Genomic DNA, 16,235 nt, shown 5'->3' on the forward strand with positions numbered 1-16,235 from the left:
TGGATCATTATTGAATCATATACAAATTATACCATAGACAATAAATTTTAAACAAATAAAAATTAAAAAAAGACAAAAATCATGCAAATCATGACAAGGATTTGGTCGTTGAATCAAAATCCTCCCTAACTTAGAATATGGAATCTTGGTCCTACTAAGTAAAAAAATATTTTGAAATGGTGACACGAGACTGTTTCTCGGAGTTATAGCTTGTAAAAGTAAATTAATACAGTAGAACTTTTCACCATGTATAGATTTTTGAACGATCAGTGATGCAAAACCGAGGAAGTAGGTAGATCCACTGCAGGAGACAAATTAAATATGTTTGTTAAATGTTTTCTTTTTGTTTTCGCGTGCAGTATCTTTCATTAAATGTATTTATATAGAATACTCATAATGTTATCCTTTTTCCCTGTATTTTTTTGAGTCTCCTTAGTAGCACAAATGTGTCACAATTCTAATAAAGAGAACACATATGCAAACAATGACATTTTTTCTATACACTTGCATATACACACACACACACACACACATCCACGAACAACAATCCATATATTGCTTAAGAAAAAAAAATTATTATGATTCTTTAGTTGGTAGGTTACTTTACAAATCTGCTGGAGCAAATGCATCTTGACGTTACACAAATTCTTCCTAAAAGCATACCAGTTACCAACATCATCACAACATAATTGTTTAAAAAAAAAAAAAAAAAAAAAAAAAAAAACATCATCATCATCCATCATAACATACCCAATTTGGTTGTAATCTTGTAAATTCCCCAGAATTACTTTTCCTCAACACAAAAGTCGGTTTACCATGCTCCATAACCTTTTTTGCGGGGATATATTACAATGTCGAGAACATGGTTCGTGCTCACTGTGATTTTGAAGCAGCAACATCACATAAAGTAAATGAAATTCGCAACCATATCAACAAATAAAACCATATAGCTCAAATAAAACAATATTACATCGCTGTACTGATGAGGGCGAACTCAAGGAACATTAATGACCTTCCCAAGACGGGGCACTATCGTTGCTGAAGCATATTCTCATTGCAGTACTTCTTGAAGTTCAAACATTCTTCCACAAGATAATCACTACCAAAAAATGATTCAGAATCACGAGAATTTGGCATGCAAAGAGACATTAAGTCATAGAAGGAATTGAAAGAACTTACAAGAACCGTTCAGCCATTTCTGATGCTTCCCATCTGGGACTCCAGGGAAAATCTGTCAAAATAGGTGACTTGATGGGCATACCATGGTAACTAAAATGCTACATTAAAGAAAATAGCCGGATCAGTAAATGAAAATTTCATATAAGCCATCAAAATAAACAAAATAAGGGGGGAAAAAACTAAATTTCATAAACATAATGTCAGAACCAACAATCTATAGACATTGCAAACAAATTAAACACGCACAACTAGCCTCCGACATTGCTAAAACCACCATCATTAGTAGATTATTGGTGTAATCACAATGTTTTCAGTACAAGGCTCTAGGAAGCAGGCCACCAAAAAGAAGTAATTTGTACACAATTTTTATTGATAAAGAAGTTACCAAAATAACCAAAAGTTTTGAACGATGGAGCCAACCAAAAAAAAGTAAAGTTCAAAAGCATATAAAGTTCAAAAGTTGACAGCTGATGTATTTGTGACTGACGGCAAAGACCACCTGCTTCCAAACAATCATTTAGGGTATCCATGCCTTTCAAGAAGTACTTGACCTAAATGGACACCCCAAAAAAGGGCCCTTGTGCTGACATTTAAATTAGTAGAAACCAAGAAACATAAAACATGCTTCTTCCGCACACATGCATTTATTGTTTCAATGTACAAAGGGGTTAATAGGCATGCATATTTTAATGACACATGGCAACAGATTTATCTATGTCAGCAAGTGAGTTATCTATCTCACAAATATGCCAACAAATTATTGGTTTACTGATACAAATCAATACTCCTAAAAGATGTTGGTGATTGAATTGTGTTTCTTACTAAACTAATATATTGAAATAAAGCAAATGTTCAAGGAAAACAAGGAAATTATCACATCATCTTCAAAGTGCTTTATTTTTAGATAAGAAACTGAGAACAAAGAGAATTCGACTGTGAATTGTGCATGGCAGTGAAGCTACAAGGAAAGAAAATTAATTTGGGACTAAATAATTTTCATATTCAACCAGACCACATCCACAAGAAAAAATTGCACCAGCATGGCTGAATCAATAAAAGTCTAACCACTTTTGTACGGATACAATAACAAATATCCATAAATACATAAATCAGATTAAAAATTGCTATTACCTGAGAACTCTGAAGCATCAGAAGTGGTTGTTGCTTGGGGAACTGTAGTGGAAGGGAAAAATGCACCTAAGGCATTCATACTCTCATGATCAGAATTTGCATAAAGTAAAAACAAGGCAATGCAAGAAATTAAGCTATAAAATAGGAAAATGCAAGCTATAAAATGAGTTCTACACTGAAAAGGTTGAAATATGAAAAAATTGGGAAAGAATAAACAAAAGCCACTTAATTGACGCTACAAGGACAGATTCCAAAAACGTTCTTAGTAACCAAAAAGAGGTTTCACCAAAAAGACAGTGCCAAAACAAAATCCCAGTTGAATTTAGAAACTAAAGTTACTACAATCATTACCTGAGTGGCACAATCCCTTCCTGAACCTTGAAAAGTCTATATTGACTATTTACTAGTTAAAGCAAATTCAATTCACCAGTACTAGGTGTTTCCTAAGAGTTATATATCTACATAAAACATTGTTTGCATAATAAGATACCATAAAAAAAATTATTCAATCAAACCAAGTCAACGAAACTTGGTTCCAACTATTGCACTCACAACTTAATCATGTTTCCAATTCAGCTCTACCTAAAGCATCCACAGTTAAATCAATACCCTTTTTCATAGTTTTGCCCTCATCTCCAACTTAAATCTGATTGCTATTCTGCAATGGAGTCTTCATCAGTCAACATCACGCAATCAAATTATCTAGCGTGGTTTTTACTCATCTTTTCCCTAAGTGGTGCCAATTCTAACTTTCCACAAATTCGTTCTTTTGTCCCACAATTATTAATCCATCTTAAAAACCTCCTCCCCCTACATCTTACACAGGCAGCAACGAATCCACCCCTACTTTTACAACCCTTGTACACAGTGCGGTCACCAGCGATCAACAAGCCAAGTTTCCAAATGTACCATGGATGATATCATGGACCATGATCTATGAAGCAACAGATATGGACATGGGACACGAGTACGATTCGGACATGGCGATACAACAAATCTCAGAAAAGTAGGACATGGATAAGGCAGGGATATGTTCAAAAATAGTAATTTATTACTCTACTTATTATAATATATATAAATAATAATTTTGTTCATTTTTTTACATAATCATGAATGAAACCACTAATTTGGAGCTTAGAGCTAGATGTCTGTCATTTTTGTTTACTCTATATTTTTTTTTTTCCTAATTAACCCCTAATATATTTCAAATTTCATTAAATCCCATTCTTAAAAGAAAAATAATTACAAAACCACCTCGTTGTGTCTTGAAAAGTGTCCACAATGGGTTCATGCCGTGCCCAACCAAAAAATGAATTAGTCAAAATTTCATGACACATATAGCCATGTCGAACACATGTCCAGACCGTTTCTAGGGGTGGCAATTTGTGTTTGTATCGTGTCAAGACATGGGTTATCCTTTTATATGGGTCAACAAGAACACGACACAATTATTACATAGGTAACACGTCACGATACACATAACCCGTTTAATAAATGAGTCAACACTTGACATGACACGATAAGACACGCTTTAAGTCATTTCTGACACAAACCTGACACACTTAGTTAAACAGGTTATAAATGGATTTGAGGGTCAAACACAACACGTTTAACTACCGTGTCAATTCGAGTCGACACGAACACGATTAAGCCAAACCCAAACCCACCCCTAGCCGTCATAGATTAAGCGTGTCATGTCAAATATTGCCACCCCTAACTGTGTTGCATGCGTGCCTGCATGTCTAAGTGTCCGATACAGCCACAACACCCATATGAGAGGTGTTTGTGCTTCCTAGACCATGGTTTGTGTTCCATTCTTGATCGAAACTCCAGAGAGAACAATCACATAAGTGACCTGTGTAATTTTACTCCTTTGATGATCTCTCATAAATTCCCAAAGAAATCACAAAAAGTTTTTCTCAACGCTCTCACAAAAAGTGTCGCTATCCGACACGGTGTTAGACATGGGACACGGAACCATCATAGAAGTGTTCGTGAGCATTGGTGCTCCACTCTCTACCAGCCAAGCATTGGTACTGGGAAATTCAGCATTGATGGCTAACTATTTGGGTCATGCAAGCATAGGTTGTTCTTGCTAATCAAACATGATTTCAGAGTGCTCAACTTTCTTGTCTTTCAAAACATTTTGTTTTTTTTTTTTTATATTTATTTTTATCAAACTTTGAAGCTTCCTAATCAAAATCAAAGCTTCCAGACTCATTCCAAATAAATTAAAATTCAATTCTAAACTTATTCATCAAAAAAAAAAAAACAATTCCAAATTACAAACTAGTTCTAACTTCAAAGACAAATATTTAGCTAACTTTAAAGGATTCTTCAGGGAAATTCGAAGCCACCAAAAGTATTAATTAACATTTCCAGTACTATGATTGTAGGAGATTGAAGAAACATGTTGGTGCCATCTTTGAACTCCATCTTCAATTACATCCTTAATGTCAATGGTGGATCATCCAATAAGGTTATACAATCCTATTAAACTAAGACTTTTGCTCACAAAATACAAAAGATGATAGCATGTAATCCTGCAACTAGCATATAATAAACTAGTTATTCATGATGGATGGAACTATTTTGTACATTAATTTCTCAGAGTTACCTCTTAAGGATACACCTCATGCACTTCTACCGCATTAGTGATGAACTAGACTATTATCTCTCTATAAGAAATAATTTTTTTAGAAAGAAGGGTCCCAAAAAAGGTGTGCGCTCAATGAAAATCCAAATTCTAGTACTCTAAACCAAGTGACTGAATGGATTCAATTTATAGACTTGATGTACGTTTAGTAACACAGGCACTGAAATTAATATGGTTGGTTGTTCTACGGCATCTGTGAGGATGATCTGGTACTAACTCTTGAATCCTTGGCCTTGAGGCATTAGAATTCTAGCTCATACACCCATCGAGAAGGTACCGAGGAAGATTTAGTACATTTGGTTCATCTGTTTTAAAAAATGCAGCTGTAGGACCTAACATTTCCTTTCCCCTCTTTCTAAATTCAATGGAATCTAATGGAAGGTTGTGCATAAGCATCTCTATCCCCCATAAAGATATTCATATGTATCTGTATGCGTTTGGGTAGATGGAAATACCAAGAGCCTAGCTCAAGTTCCGACATGGGAGGTTGGGGTTCATTGTTCAAGTTCCCATTGGGAGACGAGTGACTGTGTGAGCATGTTTGATGTGTTTGTTCTAACCTATCCAAAGCAAAAAAGGATAGCCGGTAGCTCTTAAGAGCCATGAATTGTCCCCATCGTTGAGATGAATTTAAGTGTGCCTTAGCAGTATGTAGAGTGACAAAATCTCTGTGAATGTACGTCAATACATCTAAATCTCATATGTGGTAAATTCTATGGCAACACATGGCAAGTGGAAATTCAATAATTCAAAAAAAAAAAAAAAAAAGAGCGGAGGAAGTTGAATAAAATTTTTTGACAAGTAAAAGTTTTTTTTAATTAAAATAATTTAATTTTCAGCTACCCTTAATTCTCCTTGGTTACTGAGAATTGTAGCTTAAATTTCAAATTATGTTTCCCAATTGAAATTTATTACCAAACCAGTCCAGCTCAAGTCAATTAGCTATTGAAACAATTTCGATGAGAACAATATACATCTAAACTGAATTTTTTACCCTTTGCAGTTTGCAAGGATGCTGAGAACAATATGCTCGCTTAAAGTTTTGTTATGATTCCTTCTGCTCCACCATTTTCTAACAACTTCTAAAATACTTTCATCAATCTATTTCATTTGCAAGAATCACACTCATAAAGTACACATTTTTCTTTACTTCATGCAGTACCTCAAATCTGTTTATAAAATACTTTCATATCTATTTCATTTGCAAGAACTAGACTCATAAACTATATATTTTTCTTTATATTATGTAGTACCTCAAAGGATCAGCAACAATTAACTTATCACGCAACCGCTTACTATTTTCCACTATCCAGGCCCCCAGGGAGTGAACATTAAATGTATATAAATTGCTAAATTCTGTAACACTTTATCAAGTAATAATAGCGGAAGATTTGTCCACCCACCACCACCACTACCCATTCTTGTGTCTATATATATGATATATATCAATAAAAACCTTAAGTATGAGAATACAGCCATACTGCTGTAACACAGATGGAAATGTCACTCTTCCAAGTCCTTTCGCTAGAAATCTACCAGCATCGATCACATGGACAAGTAAAAGAATGCATAGTATCAGTAAAGGCTTTAGCTGCCTAGTGGTACTTCCTCACCTTCCAAAGTGGAACGTCAAGGGTTCAATTCCCCGTAGGGACAGAGTGAGTGTGTTGAGTTTCAAACTAGGAAAAATAATGCATAGTATCACATGCTAAAGAGAATGAAAGGCCATGTTAGTTGCACATCAAGTTAGTAAGATGTATAGCACGTTGATGTTGTTTAAATTAACTAGTACATAATGAAAAAGTTTTCATCATATGTGTGTGTGTGTGTGAAATGATGAAGACTACTGCATACCAGAAACGAAAACAATCCTGAGGCAGCCAGAAATGTTGCCTTTCTGCAAAAAACCTGGCAAGTAAAGCAAGGAGAACTAAGCAGTTTGTTTAGCTGGTTTATATACTCGAGTCCCATAAATGTAAAAAAAATCTTACCGGATCAGCTTCTACGGGCCTTCCAAAATGAGGAGCTAATGCCTCAATAAACTTCCTTCTAGCTTCAATAAGTGAAACTGCATCTCCAATCTTTGTTGAAAAGAAAATAATCAATTATAGTTGTGGAGCATCAATAATTGGTGTAATTGACTTTTTTTAAGGCATCATTACATAAAAGAATGGTTTAGTTACAACTAACCTGTGATGCTAGCATCTCCTCTAAGTTGGGAAGATATTCAGCCATACACCTTTGGAGGGGAGAGAGAGAGAGAGAGAGAGAGAGAGATTAAGATTTGCTATTACAGGCTACAGCAAGATGCCTCTTTCTGATAAAGGGAACAGGAATAGAAAGGCAGAAATAATGAACATTACATTCCATCCAACCATGGAGGAAGCTTGAAATCTTCGATTGAAAATAGAGCCTTCAACTCAGAAGAAGCTACCAATTTTAGGCGTGGTGCCGAAGGGACAGATGAATACTTTCTGCCCACAGGATATATGGCCTGCATCATCATGAATTCAATTCAAACATATTAGGAAGAAGCAAGCAAGAAAAAGAAAAGGAACGAACAAGTGAAATGAAATAAAAATAAAAGAATAATTTACACAGACCTCCCCTATGGTTTGCCATAATTACAGGCAGCACCCTTCCTGTTTCGGAAATTACACGGACCTCCCTTATGTGTAACTGACCGTCAAATGCACTAACGGACACGTCAAATTTACTGAAATGCCCTCAATTTTCTATGATAAATGACTAAAATACCCATACAAATAATATATATATATAGTGTGAATAAAAATGAGATGAATTTACTTATGTACCCTAACCATTGTTTCCAATGGAATATAACCCGAACTCTGGTGAGCTTTTGATCTAGTCTGAGTATTACAGGTGGCTAAAAATAGTTACAGAGACCTTGATTTGGCACCAAATTCTCATCCATGAAATTCAATCCAGGGCAACTATTATGATTTATGTATGAGAGTGAGGTGGAGAAAGACAGGAGTGGATTTTTTTGCAATAACTGGCTGTGAGCATGGGAATTGCGTTTCCGAGCAGAGGGCAGAGAGGAATGAAAATCTATCATGCCTATTTAGTGAAGTTTTTGCTCTAATTGCTAAATTTCGGTCCGATATCTCCCAAGCCGTTCTCGATCTCGCTATATTCAGATCCAAGAGAAACTTTCGCTCTTCGTGATCGGATATGGCGCTGATCTCGATGTTTGAGGTGAGATCAGTGGCTTTCTAGAAGCAATTGCTGGCGAAATCGAATTTGCGAAGGTCGTGCCAGATCAAGCCGGTTTTGTAGTAGAACGAGGCCGACTTGAACGCCGGCGAGGAAGAGCAAATCGGCAGATACTTGCCAGCGGTGTTTTTGAGGTCGATGCAGGAGTTCCAGAGGCAATAGCTGAGTTTCCATATCTAGAGCTTGACCGAGTTCAGGAACGTAGAGAGTGAACTCAGCTGAGTCAGTCTGAGTCCGAGGTCGGAGGAGAGAGCCTCTGACAAGGGAGATCCCAGCTAGTGGCTTTCGAGTTCTCTGATCGAGGACTCGATTTGTGAGAGTACGTGAGATTGGGATTCGTGGATGCTCCGACGGAAATCCGACGACGATAGCTCTGAGATTTTCATTTTTGGCGGGAAATTGAATCCGGAAAACTGAAGAGAGAGGGCATGTGATCTTTTGGGATCTTTTGTTTTTCACTAAATAGGCATGATAGTATTCCGAGCAGATCCTCGCCGCCATCACCACTGCTAAACCAGATGAAGGCTTGATATATATATATCTTTTAAATATAATATCTAATTATATAGACAAGGCTATTTTCAGCATTTCATAAAAAATAGTAGCTGATGTCATCATTTTCCGTCGTTGATTGCCGTTGACTCTAACAGAAGGAAGGTCCGTGTAGGATATTTTCAAAAGTAGGGGAGGTCCGCATAATTTCCGAAACAGGAAGGGTGCTGCCTGCAATTATGGCAAACCATAGGGGAGGTCTGTGTAAATTACCCAAATAAAAATTGTCCTCTAAAAAGGATTTCATTTTGTCCTACTTGTATTGTTCCCTTTGTTTAGTCAATCATAAAATGTTTCTTAAATATATAGGTGTTAGACAGTTAAGAGTGCACAATTTTACAAACTACATTTTGAAGACAAAATAATGTGAAGAATAACCTGTAAATATATCTTTTGCTGATGTCGCCAGGTGCACCCAATGACCATTTTGTTTATATCTATTTCCAGTAAAGGCACTGCAAACTTTACCTCTTCTGGCTATACTACAGTACATAGTGAGAAAACCACCAACATAGTCAAAACTAAAGAGAAAATTATAATTGCTTCTTATAAGCTCATAAAATCAATTAGAAAGATGCAACCCTCTTAAATTATACCTTTTCAACACCTGAGCTCATACACATTTCAATTCCCTGCAGCATGATGATGATTGTTTAAACAATATTCATAATCAAAGCCCAATAGAGTAATACTCTGGAAATATGGATTCAAAATATATGTGTGTGTGTGTGTGTATATCTCCAAGTTAAGGCAAACAAGTATTCAATTCATACAATCAATCTAAGTTATATGGATCTCAAAAAATACGGGAAGTACAGTCGCGTCTTTTGAGAAGTAACCAATTAGACCTTTTTCCTTTATTGTTCCTTGAATACAGAATGTACAATGTATGTAGAGAAATGATGTGATTTTAAGAAACTCAATGACTTTTGTGATGAATCGTGTCTTATGGAAATTAAACAATAGAAGTTTTTGCTGTTTCTGAATATAGAATGGACTCTGTGATGCAGAGAAGAAGTATGAGTCGTATGACTATTGAGATGAGTCCTGTCAATTGGGAATGAGCCAATAAAACAACTGAATTAGATATATATATATATATATATATATAAATAAAACTTTAAAGAAAGAAAATCTAAAAATGGCATACGAAAAATAAAAATCCTGTTGACATTTATGTAATGGTATAAAATATATATATTATAGATAGTGACTTCAGGACATGTTCGTTAAAACATACATATGACAGACCTTGCGTGTATTCCTATATAAGCAATGTGGGCTATAAATGATGCATTAATACACATGATAAGCATAAAATGGTGGCACTGCTAATGTTGTTTATGCTACAATTGCACAGAGTACATTAGCAACCCCAGCCAGAAAATGGAAAAGGGAAAAAGGAGGAAAATAAGGATAATTTATCCTCTCACATACTAGAACCAAGTTTCTTTTTCTTTTTTCTTTCTGTTATTTTTTTAAATGCTTGGTGTCCCAACTTAAATCCAACTAAATTTCGCTTTTATTTAGTTTTTGAACACACAAACATAAGAGTGATTTAGTGAAAGGGTAGGTTACAGATGAGAATCTACGATTTCTAAATCAACCTACTAACCAATACAACAAACTTGCAAAACTCATTTTACATGTGAAAAGATAAGTTGTATTCTCATGTGCAGTGTCTACCTTCTTGTAAGCTACTGTCTTTAGAACAGCACAGCACAACCCATATTTTAGCCTTGCCAATTTTTGCCTCAATATTTGTGTCATATCCTACTCAGTGCAATCTGAGGATGTCCAGAATTAACTAAGCTGATCAAATTTGATATACAGTAAGCCTTACCCCAAAATCTAATAGACAACCCTTGCCTTACTAACTATCATCGACACTATTCTCATTTTTTATTGTAATCCCCATCATAATGTTCCATAATGAAAACTTGCAGGTGTGATGTTACACGCATCAGCTAAAGCACATTCTTTTCCTATGATAATTTTGGAAGGCATAATGTTTTTCTCACTTGCTAGGTCTGATTATGACACAATATAATATAAATTTCCAATTTCCTGCTTTCAAAATCCCAAGCACATGGATAAAAAACACTAGCACAGAAGACAAGCATCACCACACACCAAAAGAATGAACTAATTTCTATAGAAACTCCAATCATGTTCCATTTCTTAAAAAAAAAATCACTTAAATAATAATTTGACAAACTACCTTCCTTGATGCCTAGTGCTAAGTTCAAATTTCAGGACATGGATGTAAAACACTAGCACAGAAGACAGGCATTACCACACACCAAAAGAAAGAACTAATTTCTATATAAGTTCCAATCATGTCACATTTCTTTAAAATTTATCACGTAAATAATAATTTGACAAATTACCTTCCTTGATACCATAGTGCTAAGTTCAAATTTTAGTCTATCGTCGTCCACGTCTCCTACACGCTTCCTTTGGTAAGCCATATATAATTCCCTACACAAAAATAAAATAAAAAATTTATTTATGGCAACAGCAAACTACTACCAAATATCAAAATATAGAACTCATTAAGGAGCATAAAAGAACCCTAACCTAAGTTCAAGAATGAGAGACAGTAGTCGAGTATGGTCTTTGTTGTTCCAATCACTCAAACTGCTCTTTGGAGACTTCAAATCCCCTTCTTCACCGGCAGAGTGAAATGGACGAAAAGTTTCATCATCAGGTCCAAAAATGATATCTGGTGCCAACAATGGATACTGTCCGTTGTATATAACATCCCCTGAAATTAAACCATCAAATAACTAGGAATCGCATGCATGGTTGCGTATATAGACACACACACATGTATGTAAGTGCGTATATGTGATAAAAATGGGACTGACATTTGATAAAATCGAGGCAGAAGGGGATGAGTAAGGTGAATCGATCGAGCAAGCCATGGTGCTTAGAACCAGACCACATCTGTTCAACCTGAAAGATCAAATCCATGAGAGATACATGGAGTTTCTGAGCTAGTGTTTTCAAATTGATGATATATGTGCGTATGTATATATGTATATATATAACGAGAATGAAACCCTAGGTAGTAGTGTATCACCTTGATGGAGACAGGGGAGTGAGTGAGGAGATAATTGAGCTGCGCGCCGATGAGGGGAGGGACTGTGTCGATGGCCATTGTAGTCTGTGCTTTCGCTATTCCTTCGCCCAACGGTTGGATTCAATCGATCTACTAAATGGTAAGTGATCAGAGAAGAAAATGCCTCTAGAAACTGTTGTTGAAAAACAAAAATGAACCTGTATATATATATAGAATTTTAAAAATTAGGTTGGATATTATTTACATAAAGTAGTAACATAAAAGGCATTAAATTTTGAAATAAAATAATACAAACATTTTGCAATTTCTTACATATTATAAATATGAAGTAAATTAAATGTGAGAAAGTACTACTCATTTTAATTGGCGTTGAAATTAATTGGGGCCTTGGAGGTCTAAGCCAATCTATAAGTGTAACTGCAAAGAAATTGAACTTGATATCAACAATTTAGGTTTTACATGTATGACTTAAATTTTTTTTTCTTTTTTCCTTTGACTTATTAGCATGAACGCGTTTATGAATTGATATTTGTGAAGAAGTTTGAAGAGACAAGTGTAGATAGTCTGTTTAATAATTTTTATCTAGTTAATCTTAAGTTATGAGCTCGATATTAGATACAAGAATAGTTTAACGAGTTCAATAAGTATAAGGGTATATTATTTACTAATTTTTATCTGATTAATCTCAACTTCAAATTTTAGAATTAGCTCAAAATTAGATTCAACAATGATTAAAGGAGCCCAATACCCAATACGTTTAATATTAAGTCGAGCACAAATATTCTTCCAAATTGGATTCAAGAATGTTTAAAGGAGCCCAATTAGTTTAATATTAAGTCGAGCACAAATACTCTATATATAAGCTTGAACTCAATCATTTAAGAATTTATAATCAATGTTTTTTTTTAATGAAAGCCTCAATGTCTCAAATGTCATGAATTTAATTTCTCTATTAAAAAAATTCAACTATTTCTAAGGTCTCAAGCTTCTCATACACCAAATTACCCACCATCTTATGAGGATGGTTAATCTCATTATTCATTGATGTTTTAACAATTTTTGAATTTTTTAGAAGTATAGTTTTATATTTTTTTTTATTTAAAATAATTTAATTCAGTTGTATTTTAAAATTTTAAAATGGAAAAAAGAGATCCACTTTAGCAAACTGTTTACTCCACCAGGAAGGGTAAAGTCGTCAATACGAATTGGTAGAAACCCTAAAACCTTTCCCTTTAAATCACCCTCGCGTGGTACCAACATATTCGCAGCCAAAACCTTGTGCAGCTGCTGCGTGTATGATACTTGGAGTATTGCGACCTCTGTTTGATTTTCTCTCACGCTCTATATATCTATCTGTTTGATTGTGTATACACACATATGTATATATTTATGTATTATGTGTTTTTTTTTTTTTTTTTCTCTCTCTCCTCTCTCATATATGATTCTATAGAAACAGCGAAACCAGATGACGATTTTGGATAAATTTCTCACGACGGTCGTCTGAGACACAAAGTGTCATAACTGATGCTATCATCCAATGTTTCTGATGGTTTAATATATATTGTTTATGGTTCTGATTATAACTTATATTTTTTGTTATATATATATATATATATAAATTAAAATTGTTGATAAGAGCAAGCATAATGATGATAAACAAAACATATACCGATTGATTTCATGAAAGGAATTCATAACCTCCTACTCATACTGAATGCTTGCTTATATTTTGTATTCAATTTGTGATTTGCTTATATATATATTAAAAGTATTTTTTTTTTAAGGAAAAAAAAAAAAAACTATCTGTTTAGATTACTGAACTGGCACGATGAGGATGCATATTTTATGATGAGATCGAAAGATCTTTGAAATTTTGATTTTTTTATCCAATAGTCCTTTTCATTCTGAGTGCCAAACCTGAGATATTTTATTATGATTTTTTTGGCTTTTGATTATATATTTCTATATTAATTGTTTTTTATAGTACTATTTGTTAAATTTAAACACAAGTAATTTCAATTGTCAAGAACGGAACTCAATATTTAAGCCATAATTTATTGTACTAAAAGAAATAATGATAAATCTTTAGGAAAAGGGATTTTGTAAGGAAAAAAAATATAGGGAATAGGACCTTTTAAGAATACAGAAAAGAATATATATTTGGGATTTTTATATATAAATGGGGTTAAGGCTATTGAGTCAAAATTTTATATTTTTAAAAAATGAATTTGATCAAAAAGATGACTGGGCTTAAAATATCCTTTTTAATATTAATTTTTTATCACTATTCACAAAAAATATATTTATTTTTCCTAACAAAAATAACACCAAATCGCATACCAAACAGATTTTTGCTCATCCATTGACCAATACTTGCGACTTAAAGATGTACTCTTCTATTTATTTATTTAAAATAAGCAAATATATAACAATAATCTTTAATTCAAAATGACACGTCATTTACATTGGTGTAGAGGAGACGACTCATGAGGAGGCACCAATTGCTTACCAAATCCGTTCACGTTGAGGGGACACGAAAGTGTCAAATATTATTGATTTTTTGGTTGGTATGCTGAATCTTGGGTTTGAAAATATATAAAACATACATATACTAATATTAAAATAATATAAATCTTAATAAAATATATGTCACAATTTTTATAATTACACCATGTCCATTTTTTAAATTATGAAATGTCTCCGGCCTTTATAAAAATTAAAAATAAAAATTTTTAAGATAAAATTATCCTTTACCTTTTAACCTTTTCTTATCTCTCTCCTTTTATTCTCCTCACCTCAATTCCCTTATATAAAAAAATAAATAAATAAATAAATAAAAATAGGAATATATTATTTTCTTTCTTTTTGGACTGCAAAACAAATAATATTATCACTTGATATCAATATATAGCACGTATATATACAGTTAAAATATGATTTTAAAAAAAGGAAATAAAATATATATATATATATATAGTTAAAATATAATTAAAAAAAAAAGAAATAAAATATTTTTGGCAATATAGAATGTTATTGATATAAGGGATAAGACGAGGAGAGGAGAAAAAAAGGAGAGAGATAAGAAAAGGTTAAAGGGTAATTTTGTCTTAAAAATTTATATTTTTAATTTCCATAAAGGCAAGAGATATCTCATAAATGAACGTGTAATTATAGGAATTGTGACCAATAAGTAACGCGATTGTCTTTTCATAGTGGCGAGCACGACTGCAATTAGCATTCTTCATAAAATAATAGTTTTTGTGCCCTTATCAGCCACCGTCTTCCATCACCTCTACTGCCACCACCATCACCTTCCACCACCACCGACTTCCACCACCCCACCTCCACTACTTTCCACCACCACCACCATCGTCACCTCCACTTCCTTCCACCACTACCACCTTCCACCATTGTCACTTCCGCCACCACCTCCACCACTATTACCACCGTTTTCCATCACCTCCACCGCAATCACCTTCCACAATTCCACCTCCATTGCCTTCCATTACCACCACCGTCACTGTCTTTCACCACCCCATCTCCACTGCCTTCCACCATCACCAGCATCATCACCTCCATTTCCTTCCACCACTATCACTACCACCACCACCACCTACACCATTGTCACCTTCCACCACCACCATACCACTGCCACTGCCTTCCACCATCATCACCTACACCACTACGGCCTTCCACCACCGCTTTCTACCAATGCTGCCGTTGCCTTCTACCATGGCCATTTCTTCTAAAAATTTAATAGAATAATGTTATTTTGTTAATTTAATTTATTTGTCACTAAAAGAGATATTTTGGATATTTTAATTTCAAATTCATTCCATTCTAAAATTTAAATTGATCCAACCAAACACTAGATTTCATATTTGGAACCAAAAGAATAGAATGAGAATGACCCATTTCAATCTCATTATATTTTCACTTGCATTCTATTACATTCCATTCTTAAATACTAAATGCAAAATAGTCTTAATATAAGAAGGCCGTTTGGATTGGCTTTTCAAACGCTGCTTTTGGCTTTTTGAGTTTGGAAGTTGTTTTAAGTAGTGTTTGGCTAATTTTTTTAAAGAGTTTTTGGGTCTTGAAAGAGCGTTTTGGAAAAGTTAGGGGTATTAATGAAACTTTTTAAATGACAAGCGTACCCTTTATATTATCTCATAACAAATTATAATTCCAACCGTATCCCTATTAAAAAAAACCCCCCTTAATTCTATTTCCAAACCTTAGTCTAAAAAAAAACTCACATCGGTGTTCTCTGACAACGTACATATTCCTTCATACTCACAAGAACGATCTATTAAGCATTCAACCAGAGAAAAAAATTGAAGAAGATTATTGCGGACATAACCGGTGGCTTTACTCCTTCAATCTTCCAAT

The 16,235-nt window shown here is 34.2% G+C and overlaps 1 protein-coding gene and 2 non-coding genes across 4 annotated transcripts; 2 read left to right on the plus strand and 1 right to left on the minus strand.

Moving 5' to 3' along the window:
- Positions 1–533: 533 nt before the first annotated feature.
- LOC132278794 (uncharacterized) lies at positions 534–12,034 on the minus strand. Of its 2 annotated transcripts, none has more exons than XM_059780681.1 (13): positions 11,844–12,034; positions 11,629–11,716; positions 11,339–11,525; positions 11,149–11,239; positions 9,355–9,390; positions 9,137–9,235; positions 7,330–7,460; positions 7,157–7,205; positions 6,958–7,047; positions 6,821–6,874; positions 2,311–2,376; positions 1,180–1,231; positions 534–1,099 (listed from the first exon to the last, which is right to left on the minus strand). In XM_059780681.1, exons 1-13 carry the CDS (start codon positions 11,919–11,921, stop codon positions 1,074–1,076), a joined length of 1,047 nt encoding a protein of 348 aa, XP_059636664.1. In that variant the 5' UTR covers positions 11,922–12,034; the 3' UTR covers positions 534–1,073. The 2 variants fall into 2 exon arrangements, with proteins under 2 accessions (XP_059636664.1, XP_059636663.1); XM_059780680.1 differs by having other exon boundaries at positions 1,180–1,277.
- A 1,267-nt stretch (positions 12,035–13,301) lies between these two features.
- On the plus strand, positions 13,302–13,395 carry LOC132280631 (small nucleolar RNA Z161/Z228). Its single transcript, XR_009471638.1, has one exon. It is a non-coding gene; the product is annotated as a small nucleolar RNA Z161/Z228 (small nucleolar RNA).
- Positions 13,396–13,484: 89 nt separating this feature from the next.
- On the plus strand, positions 13,485–13,557 carry LOC132280620 (small nucleolar RNA Z105). Its single transcript, XR_009471627.1, has one exon. It is a non-coding gene; the product is annotated as a small nucleolar RNA Z105 (small nucleolar RNA).
- The last annotated feature ends 2,678 nt before the right edge of the window (positions 13,558–16,235 follow it).

This window comes from Cornus florida, unplaced genomic scaffold (assembly GCF_030987335.1).
Source record: "Cornus florida cultivar Cherokee Brave unplaced genomic scaffold, ASM3098733v1 CherokeeBrave_3.0.0_Hap2_Chr10, whole genome shotgun sequence".
Taxonomy (NCBI): Eukaryota; Viridiplantae; Streptophyta; class Magnoliopsida; order Cornales; family Cornaceae; genus Cornus; species Cornus florida.

Bases quoted from the DNA above. Each gene is read 5' to 3' on its own strand.
- LOC132278794 (XM_059780680.1), bottom strand. From the start codon at position 11,921: ATGGCCATCGACACAGTCCCTCCCCTCATCGGCGCGCAGCTCAATTAT. The intron at 7,206-7,329 runs GTAATGTTCATT...TCCCCTCCAAAG, and splicing joins CCTCCATGGTTGGATGGAAT to GTGTATGGCTGAATATCTTC. The intron at 1,100-1,179 runs GTAAGTTCTTTC...ATTTTTTGGTAG, and splicing joins GAAATGGCTGAACGGTTCTT to TGATTATCTTGTGGAAGAAT.